Raw genomic sequence first — 13,564 nt, forward strand, 5'->3', positions numbered from 1 at the left:
AACTGGTATCTTGAAATTAATTAGTAAGACTGTTTTACGAGTCTTTTATATAATAACATCGAAACTCTTTGGGGCCCCTATGTAAATACATATTCCCATTTAAACCCCTCGGAAAGATAAAACTTAAAAGCACGCCGAAACTCTTTATAATTGAAAAGGTATCCCAGAAAAATATATATTCTCATAAAACCCCCCAAGTTTTAGCTAGTCATCCTTCGCCCACATAGATAAGGGTTTTTCTCTCTCTTTATGGCCTGGCATTCCATATAAATACGCCCTCCATTCACACGTCCTCGATTCGTCTCCTCTTGTAGAGAGAGGAAACATAAATTTCTCTAATTTTCTCTCTAATCTTCTCCTTATCTCAGATTTTGTCTATCTTCAGGATATATAGGAAGAATTTTCTCTGTATACATATATTGTATGTATAGATTGATTTTTTGGGTTTGTGGTTGATTGGACGGCGAAGATTTCCGATTTGCGAGTTATGCAGGCTGATCAGACTCTTTTGAGCTTAAGACCAGGTGGTGGCACACGCGGCAGAGTATTTGTCCCGCGCTTCGATTCATCGTCGGCACCGAGTTCTGATCTCCCGCTGCTGCGTCCGCATGGTGGTACCGCTGCAGCTTCACTCTCTTCTTCCAAGGTTGCATTTTGTTCGATTATTTTTCAGATCTAGGGTTCTACTTATCATGATTTTTTTTTGTAAAAATATTATGGATTTGTCCTATTGTCTGGATTCTTTGGATTGGGTGAGTATTGATTTGTTTATCATGCTTTGTATTCCTTGTGCTATGTATATGCAGAGCAATTTTGAGTTCCAGTATGAGTTATTTGTCATTCTTTTGTGAATTTAATGAAAGTGGTTTATTGAAGCTGAAAATTGATTCACTTGGTATTATGTTTGTAAAATGTATGCCATTTTTGGCCGTGTTGTAATTTGTTTTTGTATCGAAATGTGCATTGATATATGTGATTTCAGGCACGTATATGTGTAGAGTCTTGAGTGTAACTAAAAAAAAAATATTTCATGAAGTTGTTGATCGATTGTGATCTTAAATAGATGCTAATTCTGATTTCTTATAGTTTGGCCTAACCTTTTCAAAGTGTCATGCTATGTAATTAACCAGTGTTTATTTATGTAGCACCCTTACCCGAGACATTACTAAACAGACTAATAAGCATACAAAATTAAAACTTAATAACAACAATAACACAGTGGAAACCAAATAACTTAATCATCTTTCAACCCCTGGATGTTCGAGCAAATGTCCTGAAACTACCTTTTGACATAATTAAGATCTTTGCATTCATATTGTTGCATCCAAGTATAAATTCTGGCGTTTCTAATTTGAGTTTGTTGATGTGGAGTTGTGCACGTCCTAATTCTTGGCAGTGTACTTAAGTTGTGCAGTTGCTGTAAATATGGACGTAAAGCAAATTATGTAGGATTTAGGTGGGCATCCAGTTAGGTTCAGGATGTCTATAAAGAACCTGCGTATAATTGGCATCATGCCATACTTTTCTTCAAGCATTGTAGAATAATATTTCTACATCTGCTAGGGTTCCATAACCTGTGCTGGGAACTATTCAATTCTTTGTATTGAAGTCCTTCGTTACGGAAAGAACTGCTGCTTGCATATGATATGAATACTTTATTGACAAGATATCCAGATTTTTTGTTTGGCGTTTCACAATTATAATTTGTATACAATCGCCCTTTTAACTATATGTTACATGTGTCAAGATCTCAGGTACTGGAAGAGTTTATGTTATCCCCCGATATTTATGGTTCATTTTTAGAATCATTTACCGTCCTTGTATTTCTGTAGCCTCATGATATTTTGAAATGCTTTTTTCAGCTGATCTCTGCCTAAATTCAAAGATTTGAATGATAACTATGAAATCTGATTTTAATTTAAATCAGTAATCCATTTTTTAAGTCGTTTTTTGCTTGCTTTTTTGCAATTGAGCACCAATGTTTTTAATGGTGATAGACTGGAGAGTCTCAGTTTGAAGGCTGCGAGCATATCCGCTACACCAGAGACCAGCTGTTGCAGCTTAGGGAGGTAATCTGCTTATCACTTTTAATGATTTTCTGTCAATATCTCTGCTTATCACTTATAGTGATATTCTGTCATATTTTCTTGCATATTTAGGTTTTCGTGTCTTGTAATTTTACTTACAAAAAACCCATCCATTTTTTGTTTTATCTGTCTATATTTGGTTTGTCACATATTTTTTATATGGTTTTATAACCCTTTAGTGGGTTAGTTCATATTTTTTGATTTATTTTGTGAAACAGACATATATATGATTCTTAGTTGATTAATTCTAAAGATACTTTATTATATGATAAATTTACTCTTTAGAATAATGAATTGCCAATTTATCCTTTAACTAAATGCAACTAATTTATAGGGTTATGCTGTACTTTTTTTTAGTTATCATCTATGTTACTGATTTGAAACCAGCTAGTTCAAATTCCCCCCCTTGTCATGTGCTCAGCACTAAAGCCATCCGGCCTTTTGAATTCTCTCTTAATACTTTCCTGGCTGTTTGTCGATACTTTGCTAATTTTCCATGACTTGATTATCTTTTCGTAGGTGGGCGACATCCCAGCAGATATTTTAAGAGTCAAACAAGAGGTTGAAACTGAATTTTTTGGCACAGATCCAAGCTGGGGTCGTGGAGAAAACAATGTAAGTTCGCGCCTTACGATAAACAAGATAATTTACTTCTCACTTTAGTTTATGTGATTTTCATTAAATTGTTGTGTTTTGACTCTGTACATCCTGTTACCCTCCGTTGGACATGGTTTGTTAGAGTTGATTAAGGCCATCAACTGCCCATTATTTTGTTGTCTTATTTTAATAACAATGTAACAGGAAGTACCTTTCTTTTGTAGCCTCAAAATCTGGTTCAGAGTAACTATTCTAAGCCGGACAATCGTGACTGGCGTAGTCGTTCTGCACAATTTCCTGTGCCTGCAGAGGAGAGATCACGGGAAGCAATAAGGGACAAAGAATTTGGACAGATTGACCCTAGGCTACAGGATGTAAACCAATACAATAAGCAAGAGCAGCTGAGCACGCAACAAATTTCTTCCATTCAAGGGGTAATCCATTTCTTTTTTTTTTTTTGTTTTTTCCTGCATGATATATCTGTTTTGAGAACCTATTTCAATTGCGATAGGCTATTCTTTTACGTGTGTTAAGATTCAAGGAGCATGTGAGTGTAAGAAACTGGCAACCTAAAATTCTGATTGTCCCAGCTTTCTGGCCTTACAAGAGTTTTGAACTTGTGCATGTGTGCTTTTTTGCCATTGTTTATAACAGTTTGTGGTTATTGACTTAGCATCATGTTGTTTTAGCTGCTAAAAAATCGTTGTGTTGTGTTTCAGGCTGCACCCACTTTAGTCAAGGCTGAGATGCCTTGGTCTGCTCGAAGAGGAAATCTTTCTGAAAAAGATCGTGTTTTGAAAACAGTGAAAGGGTATTACAGTTTACCTCCGCTAAATTTTGATTCACACATAGTCGCTATATTTGAGTATTATATAAGCTTTTTTATTTTTATTTGAGAGACTTGTACTTGTTTTAGTTCTTCATGTCCTTAACATTTACTGTCATGTTTACTGTCATGTGTGCGCATCAATCGACATTATTGTAATTGGGGTTTCAAATTCTGCAACCGCCATTGCCATTATGCTCACATGGTGAAATTGGCAGAAATTTTCTGATTTATTGATGACTTGGTGTTATCTTTCTTCACCAGAGTTCTATTTAGAGTACTCTTAACACTCCTTTTACCCAAAACTGGCTGCTGAATGTCATGAGTTTCTTGCAGCATACTGAACAAGTTGACGCCCGAGAAGTTCGATCTTCTGAAGGGCCAATTGATTGATTCTGGGATTACAACAGCTGATATTTTGAAGGTACTCGAAGTTGCAAATTTAGTTCAGTAGTAGGTTTCATAAAATATTATAGTTTTCTCGGTACAAGTACTCTCTGCTCCCTATTTCAAACTTCATTCATTTTTCACATTTTTGAGCCTATGTTCTTTTTCTACCGCAGGGAGTTATCTCCTTGATATTTGACAAGGCTGTACTGGAGCCCACATTTTGCCCAATGTATGCATTGCTGTGCTCGGATCTGAACGAGAAGCTCCCCCCATTTCCATCAGATGAGCCTGGTGGTAGAGAAATTACGTTTAAGAGAGTTCTCTTGAATATCTGCCAGGAGGCATTTGAAGGTTCTGACAAATTAAGGGAAGAACTTCAGCAGATGACTGCTCCTGAACAGGAGTCAGAGCGAAGAGATAAAGAAAGGTTAATCAAACTTCGAACCCTTGGAAACATTCGACTAATCGGTGAACTTTTAAAGCAGAAGATGATTCCAGAGAAGATTGTTCATCATATTGTTCTGGTTCTCTCTCTCTCTCTCTCTCTCTCTCTGTGTGTGTGTGTGTGTGTGTGTGTGTGTGTGTCAATCCCTCCTGTGTCTATGCATCACTTTATATGTCTCCATGATTCTGTTCATTTATTTTAACCCATTTATCTATGTTATTGTATATCTTCTCTTTACCGATATGTTTCTTCTGTGCTGCAATTGATTTGTGTTTTATCATCAACTACTTGGTTTGATAGCTTTGGGATTTTTCACAGGAACTCTTGGGACCTGATACCAAGAGTTGTCCAGAAGAGGAGAATGTTGAGGCCATATGTCAGTTCTTTAACACCATTGGTAAACAGCTTGATGAAAACCCAAAATCGAAGCGTATCAATGACATGTATTTCAATCGCTTGAAGGAACTGTCAACAAATCCTCAGTTGGCTTCAAGACTGAGGTTTATGGTTCGTAACGTGCTAGATCTGCGGGCTAATAATTGGGTTCCAAGGCGGGAAGAGGNCCGATATCCAAGGCGGGAAGAGGTAACCCAATATCTTATTTTTACTGCCTTTCTCCATATGTTCTTTTCCCTGAAATATTATTATCTATTTTTCTGGTTTGACTTATTAGGTGAAAGCCAAAACCATCACGGAGATCCATAGTGAAGCTGAGAAGAATTTGGGGCTACGGCCAGGTGCTACTGCTAGCATCAGAAATAGTCGGGCGATTACTTCTGGAGCTCAAGGGAATATTAGTCTCAGTGGCTTCCCCGTGAACCTTCCTGGTTCAGGTGGTATGATGCCTGGCATGCCTGGAACAAGGAAAATGCCTGGAATGGATGAAGACAATTGGGAAGTTCCGAGATCTCGATCTATGCCAAGAGGTGATGGTTCGAACATTCAGACTGCTGGTCGTGTTCAACCGCTACCAATTGGAAAATCACCTTTACTTAACCAGCGAGTTCTACCTCAAGGTAGTGGTGATTTCATGAGTGGCAGAACAAGCGCCCTCTTGCAAGGTAGCAGTGGTGCACTTCCTCGGCCAGCCAACTATAGTGGATATTCTACGGAACCAGCATCTCAAGTGCCTACCCCATATGGTCAGGCTCAGGTTCCAAAGGCAACTATTGTTCCAGTTACTGACAAGCCATCGGTTCTGGTTTCAAGGTTGAATCCAGGTGAGTTTAAGAGTAAAATAACCTCGATTCTGGAGGAATATTTTAGCATCAAACTTTTGGATGAAGCCTTGCAATGTGTGGAGGAATTGCAGTCACCTTCATATCATTCTGAGGTAGTCAGAGAGGCCATCTCCCAAGGTTTGGAGAAAAGCCCACCTTGTGTTGAACTTGTCTCAAAACTTTTGGAACACTTGCTGGCAAAGAAGGTTATTAACGAGACCGACATTGCTACTGGATGTCTTGCATATGCAGCGGTACTGGATGACCTTGCCATTGATTTACCAAAAGCCCCAGCTAATTTTGGTGAAATTATCGGGAAACTAGTTATAGCCGGAGGATTCGACTTTAAATTGCTGCAAGATATTCTTTCAAAGGTTGGTGATGATTTTTTCCAGAAAGCCATATTTACGGCTACTATAAAGGCTGTTAGCTCCGACCGGACTGGCACGAAGATAATGGATTCACAGGAACCTGATATTGCTGCTTGTGAGAGCCTATTTTAGTGCTCACTCGTTGTGCAGGAGTCATTTGTAACCTCATAAAATGAATGTGCTCATTACTCTCCTCCGTTGCTGCGGTTTTTGGTCTGAATTATGCCATGCTATCCGGTATCCGGGTCAACAATGTCACTTCTAGACAAGTTGGTGCGGAGCCATGTAGAATGAGGTGATGGATTGAGGATGGGATGTGTACTTTTACCCCGGTCATCATATTTGTATGTTCGTTAGAGCGGAAAGACTTGGAATATGATAGATTTTGGTACTCTCGAGTGTTGGCTACTCGGTCGCACTATGCTCGAGTTGTTCTGTATTTCATTAGTTTTTTTATCTTTGATTTAATATTTTTTTCACTTGTTAAATTTCCGGTAAATCGCGATACCATTACATGAAATTGCACAATTTTAAAAGAGTGATATATTTGTTTCATTTTCTTTAATGGAACTATTGTTTCATTTTCTTGCAAGGACTCTTTAATTTCTTGTAGTGAACATTTTATGCGTGCAGCTTATGTTTCATGATTATCACTTGTTTTGGTCGTTTCTACAAGTGACTTGGTATGATTGATTTATATTAAATATAAGTAATATTATAGTTATAAAAGTTAATGACGGATCATATTATAATTTAAAATTATTACATGTTGCGTTTTGAAATTATTACATTTTAATGAGAGAAATACGAAAATCAATAAGCAGCTACAATTTTGAAATAATTAATTAAAACAAAAACAAACAAATGACACAAATTGTTTTGATTCTATTATGTCCAAATGTAACAAATAGTAAGAGAAGAAAACATAATAATTGAAACACGTCTAATTTTTTTGGTTGTTGAAAACGTATTATTTCATATTCTAATTAACAATTTCACGTTTCTAATTTTAATACTTATCTGCTATTTTGAGTTTCTCTAATTTTCCAGCATATTCTACATCTTTATTTAAAAACTATTCGGGTAGCCTTAAATTTTGATAATATATAAAATTATACTACGTTTGTTTACAAAATAGATCTCAACGACTGGATCATTTAAAGCCCGAAGGCCCACCATTAATAATTGTTTGGGCCATTATGTAGCCCATTGAACCTCACACATGTTCGCGTATAAATTTATCCACTCCCGCGCTGCGCTATCTCATCTCAATCAGGAAAATGGAGAATCCGCCAAAGCAATTTAACTGCGATTTGAATCCTCACATGAAACTCGCTTTAGCAATCGCCATTCTCAAATCCCGGCGTCATCCTTCTTCTGCTGCTACTGCTGATAAAGTTCAGTCTCAACCTTCTTGCAGCAACATCTCTGAATCAGACGCAATCAAATGGAAACGAAAGGTTGCAATTCTCATTTTTCGTTCTGTTTTTGGTGAATCTATCTCTTTATTTGTAGCGCGAGTGATCAAACTTTTTTTTTTTGTGGAAAATTTCAGTCTAAACAGCGGAAAAAAGAAATCACGAGGCTTAAGGAAGATCTCAAACTTGCTGAAGGTTAGCTCTCTATTTGTTTCTTTCTTTCTCTAGGCATAATCTGCGACTCTGGAAATTGAGCAGCGTTTTTTTTTTATTGTTTTGTGATGTATATCTATCTTAATGTACTTTATCTGTTATTATTTTTGAATTTTCATAAAACAGGTGCAGAAACATTTGAAGGCGGAATTAATATTAGGATGAGTTCTGAGATTTTTTTGTTAACGATACTTTCTTAACACTTGATTGATTTCTAAATTTAGATGGGATCCATCATGATGTCTTTCCGGGAAACATGATGTGTACATGCTATTTCTTTGATGATTTGGGGGATACTAGTCCTAAGGATACTACAGATGGAGCTGGATCTGATCAGAATAGATTTAGTGATGTACTTCGGCGGAGATTTCTTAGACAAGGTTACTCCTCGCAAATTGTTTATATATTACGTAAAAATAAAATCCATCGATTTGAAACCTTTCAAATAGAACCTTGAAGTGTTGTCTTTATTCTTGTTTTTTTCACCAGGTAGTGATTTTATTTCTTTTTACCGTTTGTTGACAGAGTTATAAAAACAATTCATTTTGGTAAATTGCAGTGCGATTAAGGGAACTGAAGAGGAAAAGAGATGATTGCTCATCAGAGAGATCATGTATCTCAGGTGAAACTTCATCATAAATTTTTTAAGTACTGGAAATAAGTTGTGTTTCTGGCTATTGAAGTAACAAGTATTTTAATCTCATTTTGTGAGGTAAGGCACATGTGATTTGCTAATAAATCGGATTTGAACCTTTTTAATTTAATAATCAAGGTCATCTTGGAAAAGGGGAAGTTAAAATGAGCATCCGCACAGGTGACTCAAGACCAGTATATAAACTGAAATTCAATGAACAAATGTGAATTTGCCTAAAAACAGGAGAAGTTCACTTTTCCATGATGCTGTGAGAATGAGCAACATGAGTTATTCACATTCCTAAATATTTACCTAAAGTTATCCTGTTGCTTCCAGATACATCATGAACAATACTAGAATATCCATGTATCAGCATCAGTAAACAGGCTAAACATTTCACGTCCATAAATTTTGTGGTTCGAGGTGACGACCGGAAATATGTTTAAACTCCCGGATCAATACCAGTATGCACATAAATTATCTACAACATCTGTGCCTGTGTGGAAGAATTAAAAGGAAAACATGGTTTACCATTGAAACATAAGTGCAAGTTGGTTGATGGGATGGTTTTTTCGTTGACACTGGTGAAATTTGGTTTCTAAGTTTGATTTTATTATGCCTTACTGCTTGATTATTGTACTTGGCAGATTTTTCCAGTGAAAATGAAATGGAGCAACTGAGAGCTTCAGTAGATTTTCTTGTGGAGCTTTGTGAGAACTCCTCTGTGGCCAGAGTGTGTTGCTTTATCCTTTCTTCCCTCCAGAGTTTCATCAAACTAGAGTTGATAAATTTTATTATTTCACCACTCATAGTTCTCCAGTTAAGACTTTTTATTCAGGCTTCCATATGTTTTGTAGGTAGAGGGTAATTTCAAGAACTGGTCTCACCAAGCTGTTGACTTTATTCTAGGTACAATTGTTTGTTCTTCTCCTTCCCCCTCTAAGCATGCCAAAGCTGTACTTAAATACCACCAGTGCTGGTGAACGGCCTTCCTATATTTGGCAAATGATAAGGGTGGTCCAAGTGCCAAGGATGTGAAGCAGACACACTCAATAGTAACACCTGTTTCTTTGTGTGCCTTAGGTAGTCGCCGGATAAAATTATAATCCTTGAGAAACCATAGCGAAGTTCGTCATCGTTTCTTCCAATCTTGAAATCGTGACTGTTCACAGGGTTGTAGAAATTTACTGTACTTCAGTTTTCTAAGAAAGAATAATTCAATTTTCATTTTGGAACATCCAGGAACTTTTCGTTTTCTATTTAATAACCATCCTTGCTCAAAACCACAGTGATCTGAAGTCTTAACCACTTTTTTGACACCCATACTGCATTTCTGGAAATATATCTAAAATTTAATGTTTTCACTCTAGTCTAACATTAACTGCCAATTCAAGCCAAGCCATTAATTTGTCAATGTAAATACTAGAGAAATATTTGTCTAGGTTAATCTGAAGCCATTGCTTGCCTAGAGAGGAACAGCTTGCTCAATGGCATTTTTAACTTATGTGAGATTAGTTTCCTGAGCACGTGATCTTGTAATATCTTTTTTCTTAAATAGAAGGGTTGAAAATTTTTTTTATAACATGTAATTTGTCTAATGTTATTTTCTTGTTTTTTGAAGCCACACTAAAAACTCTATCACCAAAAGGAAATATTGACGAGACTGTTGAAAGCATTGTTAGTAGCTTGATCCTGCGTTTGATACGAAGGATGTGCGATGATTCACGAGGAGATGGTAATGGTTGATCGTTATCCATTTGAAGTCTTGCCTTAGTTGCTATGTTGTCTCATTGTTATTATTTATGCAGATATCTTGTTTTTCAGTGATTTAGTTGTGTCAATGATTCCCCTCCCATTTTATTTTATTTTATTTTTCTTTAAGTTTACTGGTGGATTTGGGCTTCAAAAACAATTAGGCCATATGTTGGAATTTGGATGTATTTTTCACTGATGTTTTGAACTTTACCAATTCTCTTTCGTACATAACATGTCTGGTACTCAGCACTTGTACAAATTTACTCCTCCATGAAACATCTTGGAATGACTTGTCTGCGGACTTTTTCCTCATAACTGCTCATATATTTTTTTTTTACTCGGAACTTATCTGAATCACTAGAAAGAGTTCTAAGACCATGACTATGCCCAAAACTACTGAATTTTATTGCAATAGATATGCTTAACGGCTTCTTAATTAACTCCGCGAGCTTGAAAAAACCTGAATGTTCTGCTTGAATATGAAATTTCAAGGCCTGGATCATTCCATCTTAATTGGCAAGGGACTGAGAACAACTTGAGATTTTGTTCTTCTTGAGAAGTATCCAGCTGTACGTACCTAAAGTTAGCCAAGCTAATATTATATCATGTCCGTGGATGCTGTACAGTCCAGCATCTGAATCTTGAACTAGGGATAAGCAAGTTAGTTGTATTGAACAAGCGCTTCATGTCTAACAGGTCTGTTTTAAACAAAATAGATGAAGCAAAACTGAGGAATTAAAATTTGGATAATAAGCACATCCATCCATCCATCTATAATGTCAGAAAAAATTAATATGACCGCATTGGAAGAATTTGTAGGAATAGTATTTCAAGATCTTCTTCAATTAATCAGGATGCTTTAATATGCAGGTATTCCACGCCTAACAACCTCCGTTAGTAACATAAAGAGCTAGGCTTTGGCTTCTGAGCATGCCTTTGATGCAATGTATTTTAAATTTTTTTTTGAAAAAGAAGAAATTTGTGTCAGTATCTTTATTAACGAGTTAGTTTAACTTAATTTTTACTTCCCTGTATTAAATTGTTTTTTCTTTTCCTCTTCAGAGTCCCGTCATTCTCACAATAATTTCCAGTTCTATATTCAACATTTATTGCGTAAGCTTGGAACCGATCCTTGTGTTGGTCAACGCGTGATCCTTTCAGTTTCTCAGAGAATTTCTCTAGTTGCAGAAAGTCTACTCTTCATGGATCCATTTGATCGTGCCTTTCCCAAAATGCATAACTGTATCTACATAATGTAAGTGTCAGAATTCACATAATATTTATAAGTATCAACATAGATAACTTCGTAAGGCTGCTTTATCACCAGAATCTGTTTTCCTCTATTTAGTTCAACGCTGTTTTTTGGTAGCAAGAAAACCATGTTGTTCACTTAGAAACATTGTAGTTTAAAGTGCACTGGTTACATGTATAGTCTCACAGCATAACGAGGCGCAAGTACAAATGCTGTGTCTAGGCTTAAGCCAATGCTTGGCCTTTGGTATTCCACATGCTTCTAGTGTAGGCATTGTAAATTCAGGTGGCATGCAACATAATAATAAACAGTCGTATTACTTGTACACATCAATTTTGTTTTATTGTTGTATGATAGTTTGAGAGTGCATACCATAACTTAGCATTAAAAATTTCCTCGGGCACAAGGTACTTGGACAATTTAGTTGCATTTGGAACTCGAGTATCTATATCTTAAAATCAATTTGTAGACATCTTTCTTCTGGCTTTCTATACTGCATAATTAGAGCGTTTGATGTTTTTGTAGCTTACCATTTTTCATCCCGTAGACTACTTGTGGAATCTTAATGAAAATTCTTAATTGAGAAATTATTAATGACGATGGCAGGATCCAGCTAATTGAGTTTTTGGTTTCAGACTGTCTAATTTCTTGGTCAATCAGTCAAGAATTCGAGTTAAGTAAGTTTTCTCTTGAATAATTTTTTATAATCATCAATAAATTTGATTGTATTCGGTGAAACGCAATAGAGTAACTATTTATTACTGTTAATTTTTTTTTTTTTTATAGTATATCACTTGCACATTTAAATAACATTTCTATTTTTTAAACAAGTAATTAGAAATTTAAAAATTTTACCAATATTTTTTTCTCATGTTATCCTTCTCTTTTCACGGATAAGGAATGAACAATTAATTGTCTTTACCATGATCCCTGAATAAGTGGTTTTCAACTGTAGTTAAAATCTTCTGTATAAAATTATATTGACCAATGTTATTTTCAAAATGTTCCCTAAATTAATTTATTCACCATGTATCTTTTATATATATGAACGCATCATTTGGTACGGAACATCTGGAGTGTTTGAAACGAATATATCTTCCCAAAAAATGTCTTCCTGTAGGGATTTTAGAAGATTGGTTGGCATCCATTTTCCATGCCCGAAAAGCTTTGGAGCTGTTGGAGGGCAGAAATGCACTGTACATGTTATATATGGATCGAGTCGTGGGAGATTTAACACGACAACTGGGTCAGGTTTCGTCTGTTTGTAAGCTACAGCCTCATATTCTTGCTAAATTGTTTGGCTGAATGCTGCATTCTACATGTGTAGGCTGCAGAATTTTCAAAATAATTTAGGGATATTTCATGTTCATATTTCTGTCACTAACATATTTGGGTCACGTCATGGCATAATAACTTGAATTCGATGCAATTATTTTTTTCAAAAAATTATGTTGTCTAAAAATTTTGGGTAAAATCTCATAATTGAATTTGTTAGGACTGCACAAATTGTGTGTAAAAAATATTTTCAAGATTTGATTAAAAAAAAAATTCAGTTTTTCATCATAAATTTTGATAGATGATCTCCTGCACCGTTTTCAATCTAATTTTAGATAAATTAATTTAAATTACTAAATTATTGTTTTTTTAAACAATATAAATCATACTTAAGGTGTAAATTTTACTTTGTATAATGATGGATTAATTCGTAAAGACTGCATGTGCTTTATTTACCTACAATACAAAAGCTAAAAAATGAAATGTTTTCAATAAATTGAAAGATCTAATAATGAAAAAAGGATAACACGTCAAACAAAATATTCTAAAAATAACTAATACTTGCAACATTGTAAAAGGAAACAAATGGTAAACACCTATTTATCTAGATAATTTTAATAAATTTATTAAAAAAAATTACTTTAGATTTCGAATAGGACAAGACATCGTCATATTTATATGTCTATTATTTATTTACTTTAATTAGTCATACGTGAGAATGTAAATAAATCAAATCGTGTGTGAACTATTCGAAATTAGATTTGATAAAAGTTTGTTTGAACTCATTTAATAAGTCTCATTAAAATAAACGAACAAAGCTCAAGTTTTACAATATTCGATTCATTAGATTGTGAACATGTTCGTAGATAAGTTCATGAATAATTTCTTAGATAAAAAAAATATATTTGTTAATTGATTTTGCACGTTACTTATAAAATATATAGAAAAATTATTAAATTTATTTATTACAAATTTTAATAAAAAATTTTCAAAATATATAATTTATTTTTTAATGAAGATTCAAATTTATAATTATTAATTTCGTTTAAACTTGATAAACATTTGAATAAACTTATGAATT

The 13,564-nt window shown here is 35.0% G+C and overlaps 2 protein-coding genes and 1 non-coding gene across 5 annotated transcripts; all 3 read left to right on the forward strand.

Moving 5' to 3' along the window:
- The first annotated feature begins 258 nt into the window (after nt 1-258).
- LOC140976390 (eukaryotic translation initiation factor-like) lies at nt 259-6,517 on the forward strand. 2 transcript variants are annotated; one of them, XM_073440503.1, is made up of 9 exons: nt 259-646; nt 1,998-2,069; nt 2,607-2,702; nt 2,909-3,118; nt 3,404-3,495; nt 3,847-3,934; nt 4,074-4,424; nt 4,664-4,930; nt 5,019-6,517. In XM_073440503.1, exons 1-9 carry the CDS (start codon nt 488-490, stop codon nt 6,066-6,068), a joined length of 2,385 nt encoding a protein of 794 aa, XP_073296604.1. In that variant the 5' UTR covers nt 259-487; the 3' UTR covers nt 6,069-6,517. The 2 variants fall into 2 exon arrangements, with proteins under 2 accessions (XP_073296604.1, XP_073296605.1); XM_073440504.1 differs by having other exon boundaries at nt 4,664-4,904; nt 5,017-6,517.
- On the forward strand, nt 1,400-1,506 carry LOC140977910 (small nucleolar RNA snoR103). Its single transcript, XR_012175476.1, has one exon. It is a non-coding gene; the product is annotated as a small nucleolar RNA snoR103 (small nucleolar RNA).
- A 665-nt stretch (nt 6,518-7,182) lies between the features above and the next one.
- Nucleotides 7,183-12,666, forward strand: LOC140977520 (protein MULTIPOLAR SPINDLE 1-like). Of its 2 annotated transcripts, none has more exons than XM_073442264.1 (10): nt 7,183-7,396; nt 7,492-7,549; nt 7,792-7,947; nt 8,127-8,189; nt 8,849-8,934; nt 9,059-9,110; nt 9,823-9,936; nt 11,019-11,211; nt 11,844-11,885; nt 12,329-12,666. In XM_073442264.1, the coding sequence occupies exons 1-10, from the start codon at nt 7,217-7,219 to the stop codon at nt 12,474-12,476; spliced, it is 1,092 nt and encodes a 363-aa protein (XP_073298365.1). In that variant the 5' UTR covers nt 7,183-7,216; the 3' UTR covers nt 12,477-12,666. The 2 variants fall into 2 exon arrangements, with proteins under 2 accessions (XP_073298365.1, XP_073298364.1); XM_073442263.1 differs by having other exon boundaries at nt 11,815-11,885; nt 12,329-12,665.
- The last annotated feature ends 898 nt before the right edge of the window (nt 12,667-13,564 follow it).

This window comes from Primulina huaijiensis, chromosome 5 (assembly GCF_012295235.1).
Source record: "Primulina huaijiensis isolate GDHJ02 chromosome 5, ASM1229523v2, whole genome shotgun sequence".
NCBI classification, from domain to species: Eukaryota; Viridiplantae; Streptophyta; class Magnoliopsida; order Lamiales; family Gesneriaceae; genus Primulina; species Primulina huaijiensis.

Coding starts and splice junctions, on each gene's coding strand:
- LOC140977520 (XM_073442263.1), top strand. CDS start 7,217: ATGGAGAATCCGCCAAAGCAATTTAACTGCGATTTGAATCCTCACATG. Junction 7,948..8,126: donor GCGGAGATTTCTTAGACAAG/GTTACTCCTCGC, acceptor GGTAAATTGCAG/TGCGATTAAGGGAACTGAAG. Junction 11,212..11,814: donor CATAACTGTATCTACATAAT/GTAAGTGTCAGA, acceptor TGACGATGGCAG/GATCCAGCTAATTGAGTTTT.